Below are 13,075 nucleotides of genomic sequence, written 5' to 3'. Positions count from 1 at the left end.
AGACTATAATTTTTTCCTCTTCACACACTTATGATAGAGGCGTCATTGACTCCTAACCGCACCCTAACGGGTACTAGGGAGTTGCCAGACTGTCCGGATGTCCCATGGTAACAGTCCCATATAATACTGCACCAGATGTTCTATAGTGTCAGCTCGACCATATGGATTTTTCACTCACACATCTCCACACACACATATTCCCACATATCTCGGGTGAACTCTCACCCCCATGATCATGTTCTTTCACAATTTCATCACTTTTCGTCTCACTCCCACATCACAATCTTATATACATCGTGTGTGTGTGTGTGTATAGCAACTAAAATTTGATAACTTTTTACAAATCAATTTTTCATGCTAAAATCATTTACAATGTCACATTATGCACAAAAATCTTGAAAACCACAACTTTGTCATTTATAATTACTTCTACACAGTTATAATAATTAATAAATACAATAAACTATATAGTTACCTCAACTCTTTGTTACACAAAAAGGGTTACCGTGGCTCAACGTTAGCTCCACACGTTCTATATGCACGATATGGCGTGAGTGACACTCAATCTATACAATAAGTGACAATCGTCAATTATCACTCCGGATAACTCAGAATTCTCAAGGTTTTAAGTGTCTAAAATACTCAAATTCCTTTTCTAACAACATCAACCATTCCCACACACTCTAACCATCCTATTACGTATTCTAACACACCAAAATCGCTAATCAATGTTCCACATTATCTTAAAATCCTCAAATTATACTTAGAGTTCGTCTAAACCCCTACCAGAAATTCTCAATCACCACAAAACTTATAAACTTAAGGTTAGAAGCTTGATTTAACTCTTCAAAATCTTAAATAAACCAATGAGTTCGGTCTAAACCCAAGGAAATCAAAATCAAAGCCTCTATTACCCCAAATGTTCAGATTTTCCCATAAAGGAGGGAGAAGAGGGAATGTGCAACTTACCCAATGGTGATTCAAGCTCCAAATACCCTCAAAGTAGCCTATGGATCGTGCCGTAACAGACCATAAGCTTTTCTTCGTTGCTCTCTCAGTATCTCTCCTTTTCTCTTCTATTTTAGATCTGTTTTTCCCGTCTGATAAGTGCAGATTTTGCACGTGTGCTGCAGTGCACTAATTCACCCGCCGCAACGCATGGCGTAGAAAACTCTACAAAATTTTAAACTCCCTTTCGTGTTATGGCCCACTTGAACCTTGACCTAGCCTTCTTCTAAGATTGTCTAAGAATCGAAAAACTATAGTAGTCTCCATAAACCTCACTAAATAATAATTTATCTAAATTAATCAAATTACCTCTTGAAAACACTGATAATTACTAATGAGTAAACTTAGGATGTTATATTTAAACAATCAAGGTGATATATTTAAGCCTTATTAAAATCTTGTTTATAATATATATAATTTATTTTGCCAGAATTTATAATATATATAATTATTATTAGTTTTTCACATTAATAATTGATATTATTAGTTTTAACTATATCTTTTTTGTTAAAAATGTATTGCCACCCTATATCAATGTTAATATTCACATTCTATCCCAATATACAAGATAGAGTAGGAGCACTTTGTCAACCCTAATTTTCATCTCACTGTTGAATTAATCTAATATTTTACTAGAATAATTATATTATAAAATTTTAATATATGATTTCGAAAAAATTGATGAATGGATTTTTTTTTTTGGAAAGAGGTAGTACATATGCTAGATTTTACTAATAATTTCGCTTTAGGTATCAAAACTTCTTCACATGTCCCTAAATATTTTATATCATTTATAAATTCAAGGCTGAATTATATTATGACATGATTATCAATTTACTATGCACAAATATTTTAGAAGAGAAAAAAATTGAACTTGAATAAGCAACCATATCATTTTTAATTTTAATTATTTTATAATAGATGTTGCTTCGTTATCTGAATAAATGATTTGCCCACGCACGCATACATACACATTCTAGTATAATTAAATAGTTTCATACTCACGAGTTTGTCATTATAAAAATGTTTTAAGAGTTTAAACGCTTTGAAAATTCTCTAATCATTGTGCCAATAGGCTCAGAGAGGCGAATCATTGTTCCGTGAACGTTCGTGTCTGTATCCATATTTTATTTTAAGAAAAAACATACTACACTTTATTTATATTTTGCTTTTAATTCCTACATTTTATTCAGTATTTTTAATCCATGTACTTTTGTTTTTTATTATTCTAGGTCTCCCCATGTACAAAATGTAGGGACCTTGAATAGACATTAAATAATAAAAATAAAAGTGTAAGGATAAAAAATATAAAAAAAAATGTAGAGATCAATAGCAAACTGCAAGCAAAGTGTAAGAACCTAAAATTATATTTTTTTTATTTTAAAACAGTCTTTAAATCAGCATGTTTAGTTGTTTACCACCAAATTAATAATTATTGAAGAGTCAAATATTTTTCAATTTAAATTTTCTGGATAAGTTAAACTCCTTCTGTTAAAAAACATAAGGCATTTTTAACTGAATCTCACCCTCAATAAAAGAGTTACCTACTTTTAAACTAATCTTTTCATATTTAACCTTATTAAATACCTTATAATAAATATAAAGTCATTCATTAATTGGGGTATTTTTGAAAAAAAAAGGTAATGATTATACTTCAAAAGACTAAAAATACCTTATATTTTTTTACTGAAAGAGTATTATATATATATATATATATATATTTGTATTTATATATTCTAATTATAGCTTCCATGCAAAACTGTATGGTTCTATGAAATTTTGTTTAAAATAATTACACGCGGGGAGAAGATAAACATGCTTTACTCATGGCATGTGACAAGCTTGAAGTTTAATAAAAAAAATAATATTGGATACTGAAAATTGGAATGTCACTGAAAATCAAACAGATCATTAAATTGGGTTAAAGCACATGTTCAAAGGTTAATGGTCAAAATTATTATTGAATCATAATTAAACTAGTATGAAAGAAAATATTTTATTAAATCAATCAAAACATTTGTTTAAAGGTTTATTGATTTAACCAAGTAAGTTGATTCGGATTTTATACTACGTTGAGAAGAGACTGAATTGTGTCGTTGAAAAGCTCTAACAACTAAGAATTCAATCTCTTGTGATTGGTGCTATTTTCATGTAGTGAAAAATATATGGGCTCTTAGCAATGATCATGCTATTATATTTCCCTCTCTTGAATTAGGTGAGGTGGTTATAGTGATGTTTCAGTTTGCATTTGTACGCTCATTATTTGTTTGGATTAAAATTTGCTAAAATGAAGTTTTCATATATTGAAGTTTAAATTGCAAACTGAAATAAGGTTTAGATACTTTTTCCTTAAAAATTCAGTTTAATGTGATGTATATTTGAATGGTATTTTAATGTGATTTACTTTTTGATAAATAAGCATAAAAACAAAAAAAAATAAAAAAAAGCTTCTACCCAACCTTTGGACCGAAACCTATTTTTCTACAATTTTTTTCCAAACTTTTGATCCATTCTAGTTTTTACGTTTCAAATCTTAGTTTGAACCACCCAGACCTCAGTTTGGGTTTAAATCAAAAAACGAGAGAAAAATTAAAAAGGAGCTTTGGAGGGTAAGAAGTAAGAACTATGAACTGATTTATTATAGAAAAATTTCCAGTAAAACTGCTAGTTTCTATCAAGAGAAGGAAGAACTAGATCAGTACCAGATAAAATAAGAGCAAAAAGGGGAAGTGGGGGGTGGACTGTGTTATTTACAGATGGATTATTCAGCCTTGGATGCAAGCAACTCGGTCGGCCACTTCTAGTTCCTACTTGAGATCAGATCCTATTTGAAGGCAGCCAAAATTATTTGCATCTCTACACCACTCGATCAACTATGATGCGAAAAATAAAAAACTACCGCATCTCACTAGCGCCGCCTAGAGAGGAAAAATTCATAGTCAGGATGTCTGCTCGTGCGGATTGTATTCCCAGTATTGACAGTAGATCTTGACATCAGAGATGCAGTTTCTTCGAGAGTACGCAATCGCTCTTTAAGAAGTACAGAAGGGTTTAGGCCCAGCATTTCTGCTGCTTGTGCAGATTGATTCAGCTGGAACCAGCATTCACCCTGTTCATATGACATCAAGTATATCCATTAAGCCTATGGTACATGGTGTACCAACCAAATAACTTCTAGAAAGTGTCATGTCATGATAAAACACTAGGGCAACCACATTTAGAATAAAGATAGAATGTAATCTCTCCCCAATGAGAGTAATGCCTGATGCAACACGGTATGATTTGGGATATCTGACAATTTTTAAGTTTTTAATGTATAGATATGACAGAGGCACAAGCATATGTGAATGTGCACTTAATAAATTAACACAAGAAAATTAAACAATATAAAAAATTGAGTTTTAGACAAACATTTCAAATGTTAAATAAAGATGTTGACGTTATCGATAAAAGTGTAAATAAAATAAATTAAAACTATAATTTCAGTTCAGGTAAAACGTTAATCTTCATCTCCATTTATATCATTAGAATTCTTCATAAGCTTTTGAACCACGTTGCAACATTTTGAGCCAATGCGTCATGAAGTATGAATCATATATCGTATCAAATGAATATTTGATAATTAATACAGGTATGTCTTTCTTTTTAAAGCATCCGAAGTTCCGAACTAAATATTATGAATTCTCCAATTGTTGTTTCTCTTACAAAGAAGTGATATTTTAAAAATCTTTCATGAGTATATTTTCACAATTTGGATTCTGGAGAGCAGAGACAAAGCTCCTCCATCATTATGATTTTGCGTTTCCTCTGTCTGTCTTTTTCAGAGGGGTCAATACATTATAATAAAAGAAATTGCAACTTTGAAAAATTTTGGCACTAATATGCACCACCTAAAAGGTTTTCGTCCTTATAAAAACATCCCACACAGCACTCAAATGAACAGCATATTCAAATAAATTCAGGAAGCAAATGAAGCAACATAATTAGTACCTGGGCATTATAACTTTGAAGACCCACAACTGGAGAAACTATGCAAGAATCTAAAGTAGGTGAAGCACTCTTTAAACCTCTATGAACCAAATGTCCAATTGAATGGTAAGTCAAAAAAGATGCACGGAAGTTGCCATGTGGTATGCGGTATATTGGATACCATGCCACAGAGTACCTGCACATCAAGTGGTCTAAAATGTTACAAAATTTACTTGCGTTATTTAAATGTGCTTAATTGTGGTCAACTTATCTTTCAGCAGATTTCTATCGATAGATTGAAGTAAGATTGACATACAAACCACTAACCAGGATCTAGGGTGAAGATCTTGCAAGTTTACTGAGTCCAGTATAGTTGGATCCCCAAACACCCTGGACTGCGATGACACACAACCGCTAACCAGCTCCTGTATCCTGCAAGGAGAAGATCAGGATCAAATTAATGTGAGCTGACCAAAATCTGTTCTTATCAGAAAAGAGGAAATGCAAACCTATAAGGAGCATGTGCAAACAATACAGACTGGAAAACATTTTTGTCTAGTCTACTCATCTCGCCCTTTCCCTCAAACCCCAAAATGAATCTAGTAATAGATTTTGTTGACACTGATAGCCTTTTCAGGAAAAATGATTCATTTAATCATATGCATTATTTTTCAAATGCACAGAATTAATTACACAAAGTGCCACTTAATGATAGGATTAAGTACTCCATATTTGAGCCTGTGCTCTTTCAATCGCAAATTACTAGTCCTAATATTGAATATCAAGGGGAAAAAAAAACTTCTGAGCAAGAAAAAAATCTTGACCAGGATTTTCCCTTTAAAAGCAGCAAAATGACTCAGAAGTTTTTTTTTTCATATAGCATGATTTCTCCGTTATGTGGCCCCTTCTATCCTGGCCATATTTTTCTCCCCAAAGCAACCGCTGTTATAAAGTAGCAATTAATGTTGATCATGCACTTTGGAAGTGGCTTTTAACATGATCTATGCTGATGCATAATACAACTCAAATTATATATTGCATCTAGAGTAAATGTGTTAGGAGTAGGATATGGAACTAGCCTATAAAAGAACACAGGTTCAAAAGGAAATGGAACAACCAGAAATAATCCCTCTTCTATGAGGTGCATTATGATTATAATCAGTGTTCTACTGAAAAAAATATTTATTACCAGTCATAGAGCAATCAAGATGGTTAGAACTGTCTATCCTAAAGGAAAGGACCTCAGTGACGGTATTCCGAGATAGACTAAACAAGATAAATATTCTTACTTCTCATATAGCGGCTGCCTTTGCTGGGGTTGTTCAGATTCAAAATATTCAAAAAGAAGCTCTGAGTCACCACAATATGATGAGTTGATAGATGAAACAGACCCATTATCTGCAGCAAATGGAGATAGTTCAGAACAATGCATCTGACTTTTGGGAATTGGAATGTTTGCATCCTGATTCTGAAGCTGAGGAAAGTGTACAGAAAAATTTGGATGTTGACTGGAAGATGAGTGTTCAGACATGTCCCTGATTTCACAAGCCTCTGAAATATTACAATCACAAAATTTGTCTCTGCTAGGGATACATTGAACTTTCTGGTATTTAAATAGCTGAACTGCAGATAAAGAAGGAACAAAGTAAGCACGGAAGGGAACATGACTGCCTCCCAGTCTCCTTGAAGTGTAATCCTGAGCTCTTAGCTCTAACCCATAGCTCCCATGTTTCTCATACCACTGCCACATGCATCCCAAAGTTAGGTCAGGTGTCACATGTCTGCACAGTGTGGCACCATTAGCATTGTCTTGTGAGCAGGTCAAACAACGGAGCGAATGGGAAGACTGGCAGATAAAAGGACTACATTTATGAAGTAGTCTTTCTACCTCTGCAATTGGGCTACCAGTGGCCATGTGAACAGTTTCACATGCTAGTTGTACTCTACGAGCATCATTTATTGCTTGAGCAATTCTGAATGAATAATGTTCTGACGCTTCATGATGCTCACATTCATAAATTAAGTAATTATCAACTGCAGGCTTGTCCTTGTGATACGATAGATTAGACGCTACCCGATTTCCCAATTCTTTATTCTCATCCTTATCTAGGCAAGAAAAACTATTGGAAATCTGATCCATGCATGTTCCACTTTCATTTGATATAGAGACCTGTTTTTCCGAAAAGGAGACCTCTTTCGGTTCACCATTGCTTTCATTTAATAGAGAAACCTTATCTGAAAAGTAGACCTCTTTTTGTTCAGCATCAATTTCCAATGTAGAATCCTCATGCGATGGTTTGTCAGAATACTCGGGGGTAGAACTATCAGATCCAGATATGGCCAACCCTGTATCCTTCTTCCCAATTGGTATCCATTTCCAGAGGATAGATCCAGAACTGCTGTTTTGCACATTGTAAGCTGCAGAAGAAGCTTCTTTCTCTGTTTGACCAACGTCATGACCTGAGAGATGGGAATGAAGTGGAGACTGCTCCTCAGACACACTAGATTGGTCGATGTCATCAGACGGTGCTGACAACGAGCTATTCTGATTCTCTGTATTTTGATTCTTCAAAGTCGAAAAGTTACGCAAGACACCTTTTGGTAGATCAGAATCCTCCAGATGAATCTGTGCATTGTCAACTGATTCAGATGTTATCTGTTGATTTCCTTTGGTTTCAAGTTCAACCTTTGGAGAATTAAAATGAGAATGAGATTCAGAGACCCTGCTTGATACTTCTTGACTATTTTCTTGAGACGAGGCATGCGGCATGTCATTCAGTTGAACACCAACTTCTGCACTGTCATTAAAGATAGACCTGTCATTAAAGAAAACAGCCTTCCTTGAATAACTGCAGTATCCTTTCTTTGAATCTGAATCCATTTTACCTTTTGATTTCCGATTAACTTGACTTTTTGAGTGTTTCTTATTATCTGTTTGAGATAGACTATTTGCACAATCAGCATTGCAGTTCCTGTTAACAGAAGGAGCCTTTTTCAAAAAGGAATGACACACTGACAAAGTTGCATTTACTTTCTTTGAATCACCATTGCATTCATCAGCATTATTCTTTTGAACCTTTTGCCAGACAGAATGGCTGTTTTCTTTCCCTGTACGGCAATGGAAATTTCCAGCACCATTTTTGTTGACACAACTCTGGGATGATCTCCTTTGCTTAACTTTCTTATCACCAAAGCTGGAGTTCTGAGCACTGTACCTATCTCCCTCATTATGGTCAAAGTCATTAACAACAGCATTTGATAAGCCTTGGCTAGCGAGATATTCATCTTCTGACTTTGAAACAGGTGGTTCTGAACAACTGATTCTGCAACTTGCCATGCCGGATTGCTTTTCAACAACTCCAGCATTGGTACTTTCATCACTGTTTGAAGCTACAGAAACTGAATCCAACGCCAAAGAGTCTGGCATATCAAGCAAACCTTCAGGATACAAGGCAGAATGATTCTGTTGCATGTCCTTTGTGTTTCCCTCAGTGTCTGCAAATTCAGAGCCATTGTTTTGAAGCTGATTCTTTGAGTTACACATGGCAGATTCTCCAGTAGATTTCTGAACCATAGGTATTGTAGCTTCTGGCAACTCCACGTCATCAATACCAGATGTGCAAGTTTTTGGTGCTTCAGCAAGATTAATTCTGTTATCCATCCCATCCCTTTCAGAATCGTTTCGTATTGATTTATCACTAGAAGATGAAAATTCCGATCCATTTGTGCAAGAAATAAGCATGTTCTCATCATCCACATCATTATTGCCACAAGCTTCAGGAGCCAAACTTGCACTATCATATATCTCAGAAAGAACTTCGGGTTCAGTTGAGCTACTATCACTTGATTGCTTCTTGCTCTGTTTACCTTTCTTTTTTGCCTTTTTTCTTGAATTTTTCTTCACAGATTTGTCTGCTTTGGAATTACTCATGAATGTATTAGACGAATTAACTACAACAGAACTATCAGCAAACACATCAGAGGAATTACTGGAGATCAAGGGAAGGGAACGAGAATTCCCAGAGATTTCATTCAGTTTAGCAGCTCGGCTTGCAATCTTATTTTGACATCGCCGGTAGACATTTGATCCAGCATTGCTTCTTCCCATACATGATTTCAAGGAATAAGCATAGTCAGGTACAGCTGATCTTAACCCCTTATGTTGATCAATTTTTGACCCATTAAGAGGCGGAGGGAGAACAAGTTGCAGGCCTTCCATAATTACTCCAGATGCTAAATTAGTGTGACCAAGACACCACACTGGTAATGCAACAATTTTCCAGTTCCCATCAGGCTCAAAAGTAAGGAACGCAAGGATGGGACACCTGATAAACAATGGCAGAACTTAAAAGCAGTCACTTCTACATGTCAACATTAAAATTTAAAGAAACAAAAGTATGAGAAGCTTTATGATAATGGTTATGCATTAAGAAACCAAAAGCAACCACTAACAAATATAAAAGCTGCAACATTTTTATTTAAATTAACAAATTGCATAAGTAATTCATTAAAAAAAAAAAGTGTTGTATACTTGTACTTATGTACTCTTATCCTACTGTCTTATTTTAACTCTCGACCATCTAAAAGGAAACTCAGCCCCCTAATTAAATAAGTAACTTATGTTAGTGTAAGAATATAAAAAAAAGAACAGCCAAAAAAAAAAAAGGATTAAGAAGTTTAAGAATTTATCCACTTTCATAGGAGCAACTTATTAACATGGGAATAAATATCGATAATGGAAATGTAGAGTGCAGACCATATTACTCCTAAGGGTGCAGTGTGCTTGCATAGAATTTCTATCATGAAAACTATTTTAGTGGCATTCTATAGTGAGAAATATATTTCTAATGAAATATTACTTAGAGGACAAAGAGATAGATGAGCAAGTCATTGGTCCACTACTTTCAAGAAATGAATCAAAAATAATGAAAGATTCATAACACAAAAGGTGAATAAGATATGATTGGTCACAAGAAGATTTTACCCGCTATCAGAGTTCCTTCCTGAAAGAGCAGATTCTTCACAATCCTGAAGAAAAAGAAGATAACCATTACAAAGTGGTAAGGAAAAACTTCCTAAAAGAAAAGTCAGAAACACATGCCAAAAGTAACTGCATCCAAGTTTTCTAACCTTTGAAGGTGTTGTAGATATCTGTTGCTGTTCTTGATTCCTTAATGAATCCTTTCCTGGTGTTGAAACTTCTAGACTTTCAGTGCTTATGTCTTGAAGAACAAAATGCATCTTCCTTTCCTGCCAACGTCAGCAGCATAAGCAAATCTATAAACCAAAAGTAAAGTAAGGATCAAGCAAATCTATTAACAGTCACTTTGGAAACTTTCAAGCCAGAATCAGAATTAAAGCAAAAATATAAAACCCTTATGAAGGAAAAAAAGCCATGACCAAGAAAAAGCCAAATGCTTGATATTAATGACACTAAGCTCAAATATTAGTCAAAGAAAAGCCATAACATCAATGCAGAAGAGAAATATTGCATTTTTGCATTACAGCCTCAGTTTCATCTCCATGTTTACCGAACACCAAGCACAGGAGTAATGATTACCAAAAGATCCATTGCACAAGATAGGACTTTTTTTTTTCATAGCCATGCAATGCCATACTTTTAAACCCATCAAACAAGAAGTATCTATCGATGTACAGACTCAATGACTACTGACTACTTAACAAATGAGCGTTATAACAAGCAATAAGAAACTGAAACAGTGTTAGAATCACAATGTTTTTGCTCTTGTTTCCATCCTTTAAATATCTTCTACTTTTCTCATGTTAACAGTATATTTCCAATTTCTTGTTAGAGCATCCACTAGATCAGCAACTCAACATAATTTACTAACTATTGAACATGATTTTCCAGAGCGTCAAATAGCTTCACAGCTCAGGATCGTAATAAAATGAGCTTACAATAAATAGAAAATGGCAATGGCATGAAAAGCAAGGACATATATACCCCTATCAAAACTTTATTGAAGCTTTGCATCATGTTATGGAAAATGGAAAAACACATTCATTATACAACTTTAACTTGTATATCTACTTTGAATACCAGGTTACCAGAAAACACCCCTCCATGAACTACACACAGAAGGCTTGCTACACTAGATTAATCCTTCAACTTCTGGTATGATATAAATGATGGGTAACAATACTTTGGTTTTGAGTCCAAAAAAATGGTAATAATAATAAAAAAAGTTAACGGACTTCGATGGAATTGTAGACTGAAGCAACACAAAAATAGGGCTGATTGGAGCTGCCCAAAGTCTTTAAGTTGGCATACAACTGAGAGGAAAAGATGAGGAAGTTCTGTTAAAATTTCAGCAGCAGAAGTTAATAGCAAAAAAGAAATTTGGCGTGCCTAACCTAAGCTGTAAATTAGCGCAACTAATTATCCCCCCAACATTAGCTAATGAACCATTTCAAGGCAGATTCCCAGGACAGATAACAACTGCCAATTTGCTTAAATATTATGAATTGGCCGTGCAAAGATGCAGACCTTAACCCATGGAAAAATGCAACAGTGGTAGTCGAGAATTACAACAAGAAGTTATGAATTATCAGAAAACAAATAGGTAAAATATAAAATAGAAACTCCAAAACAGTTGATGAATTCAATTGGAATATCAATATTCATAATCACAGAAGAAATAATGTAATATCAAATTGCAGATGTGAATGACTGACACAGCAGTTCAATTGGAGTAGAGTGTGAATGGAAACCCAGAAGGTGAAAGGCATCGTGCTTATACAGAGAAGAACTAAAATAGCATGAGCCAACTTTATAGAAAATCTCAAATCATATACGAAAATTCCTAAATAAGCAAGATACCTGACCTTTGCAATCTTCGAATCCAGCTTCTTGATTCTGACATAATAGATGGTAAATGAACCTAAATAATTTGAGCCTCAAGAAGCACAAATATCATCCAAAATCAAGCACATTTCAGGAAGATCAAGTGACCTTAAAGGCCATTATTCCACTAAAGTGCAGATAGCGGTTGATTGTTATATTCAATAAGGCACCCGTCCTCTTCATTTCTTGATCATCAATCAATGAATTTGAAAGAATTGAAAGACATGTGCAGAAGAGGAGAGAATGCAATTCCACTCGCAGAAAAAATATGCAGGGATGGAGAAACCCCAACTTGGATTCTCCCAAAATGTATGGATATCTATCTACCAGTCAAAAGATAGGTGTTCTTCTAATTTAACCAAAACCTCACTAAACTGGCCTTTCCATTTGATCCAATAAATTAAACAAAGGCCATTTCGAAAATTATAAAAAATATAAAGATAAAGAAAAGGGGGAATAACAAAACAATCAAACTTTAAGAGACTAAAGCATTTGAGCCGCTAATACGAAATCTACAAATGAATTTGACTGCGCCACAAACCTTCTGCCTAAATTATTTCAAATAATTGCGTATCCTCGGCCAGAAAATTCGCCCCCATATTTAGGAACGGGTTTGAGATAACAAGAATGCACAAGAACACCTAAATTAGCCAAAAGATTTCCTATATTTAGATTCGCCGGCCACATAGCACGCGCAAAAGATCAAAATAGATATCTAAAGGAAGAGAAGAACCACAGAAAGAAGCACACTCACTGATCATTTCCAAAGCCAGTAAAACAATCATCAAACAAACAAAAACTGCAGATGTCTAGAAATGGGTCCTTTTCACAAACACATTTGAAAAAGACAGTAAAGTCATGGGTTGTTGAAATAATCGTGTAACGTAATGATCCCAGCTTTAATAAGACGAACCATGATATGACTTCCAGATGGTCGGAACAGCTTTCGCTCTGCTTCTTTCTTCCCAGCCTCAATGGCTCTCTTTTTCCTCAAGTAATCCCCCGTCTTCGTTTGAAATTTCTGTCTTCGTCCTACCCTTTATAAGCCTGTATCTCTCTCTCTCTCTCTCTCTTCCCTTTCTTTCTTTGGAAAATCTTCTTGCGTATCGAAAATCGACCCAGCTGTGATGATCAGTTTTAGCTCCACGGACACTGAGGAGTGACTACCAACTACCAAGAACGTTTTAGTCATTCAAGTGCACGGAACGGACAATGAAATGAGGCGTGATGGGA

General features: G+C 34.8%; 1 protein-coding gene across 1 annotated transcript; it reads right to left on the bottom strand.

Annotated features, from left to right (window-relative positions):
• Nucleotides 1-3,625: 3,625 nt before the first annotated feature.
• On the bottom strand, nucleotides 3,626-12,817 carry LOC129315360 (uncharacterized). The gene is made up of 8 exons (XM_054959000.1): nucleotides 12,756-12,817; nucleotides 11,819-11,894; nucleotides 10,108-10,227; nucleotides 9,962-10,005; nucleotides 6,267-9,302; nucleotides 5,305-5,409; nucleotides 4,999-5,173; nucleotides 3,626-4,117 (listed from the first exon to the last, which is right to left on the bottom strand). The coding sequence occupies exons 3-8, from the start codon at nucleotides 10,216-10,218 to the stop codon at nucleotides 3,917-3,919; spliced, it is 3,672 nt and encodes a 1,223-aa protein (XP_054814975.1). The 5' UTR covers nucleotides 10,219-10,227; nucleotides 11,819-11,894; nucleotides 12,756-12,817; the 3' UTR covers nucleotides 3,626-3,916.
• Nucleotides 12,818-13,075: the final 258 nt, after the last annotated feature.

This window comes from Prosopis cineraria, unplaced genomic scaffold, assembly GCF_029017545.1.
Source record: "Prosopis cineraria cultivar Desert tree isolate PC_DT_omini unplaced genomic scaffold, ASM2901754v1 PC1, whole genome shotgun sequence".
In the NCBI taxonomy this organism is placed as follows: domain Eukaryota; kingdom Viridiplantae; phylum Streptophyta; class Magnoliopsida; order Fabales; family Fabaceae; genus Prosopis; species Prosopis cineraria.
This window is presented reverse-complemented; position numbering and strand designations above follow the sequence as displayed.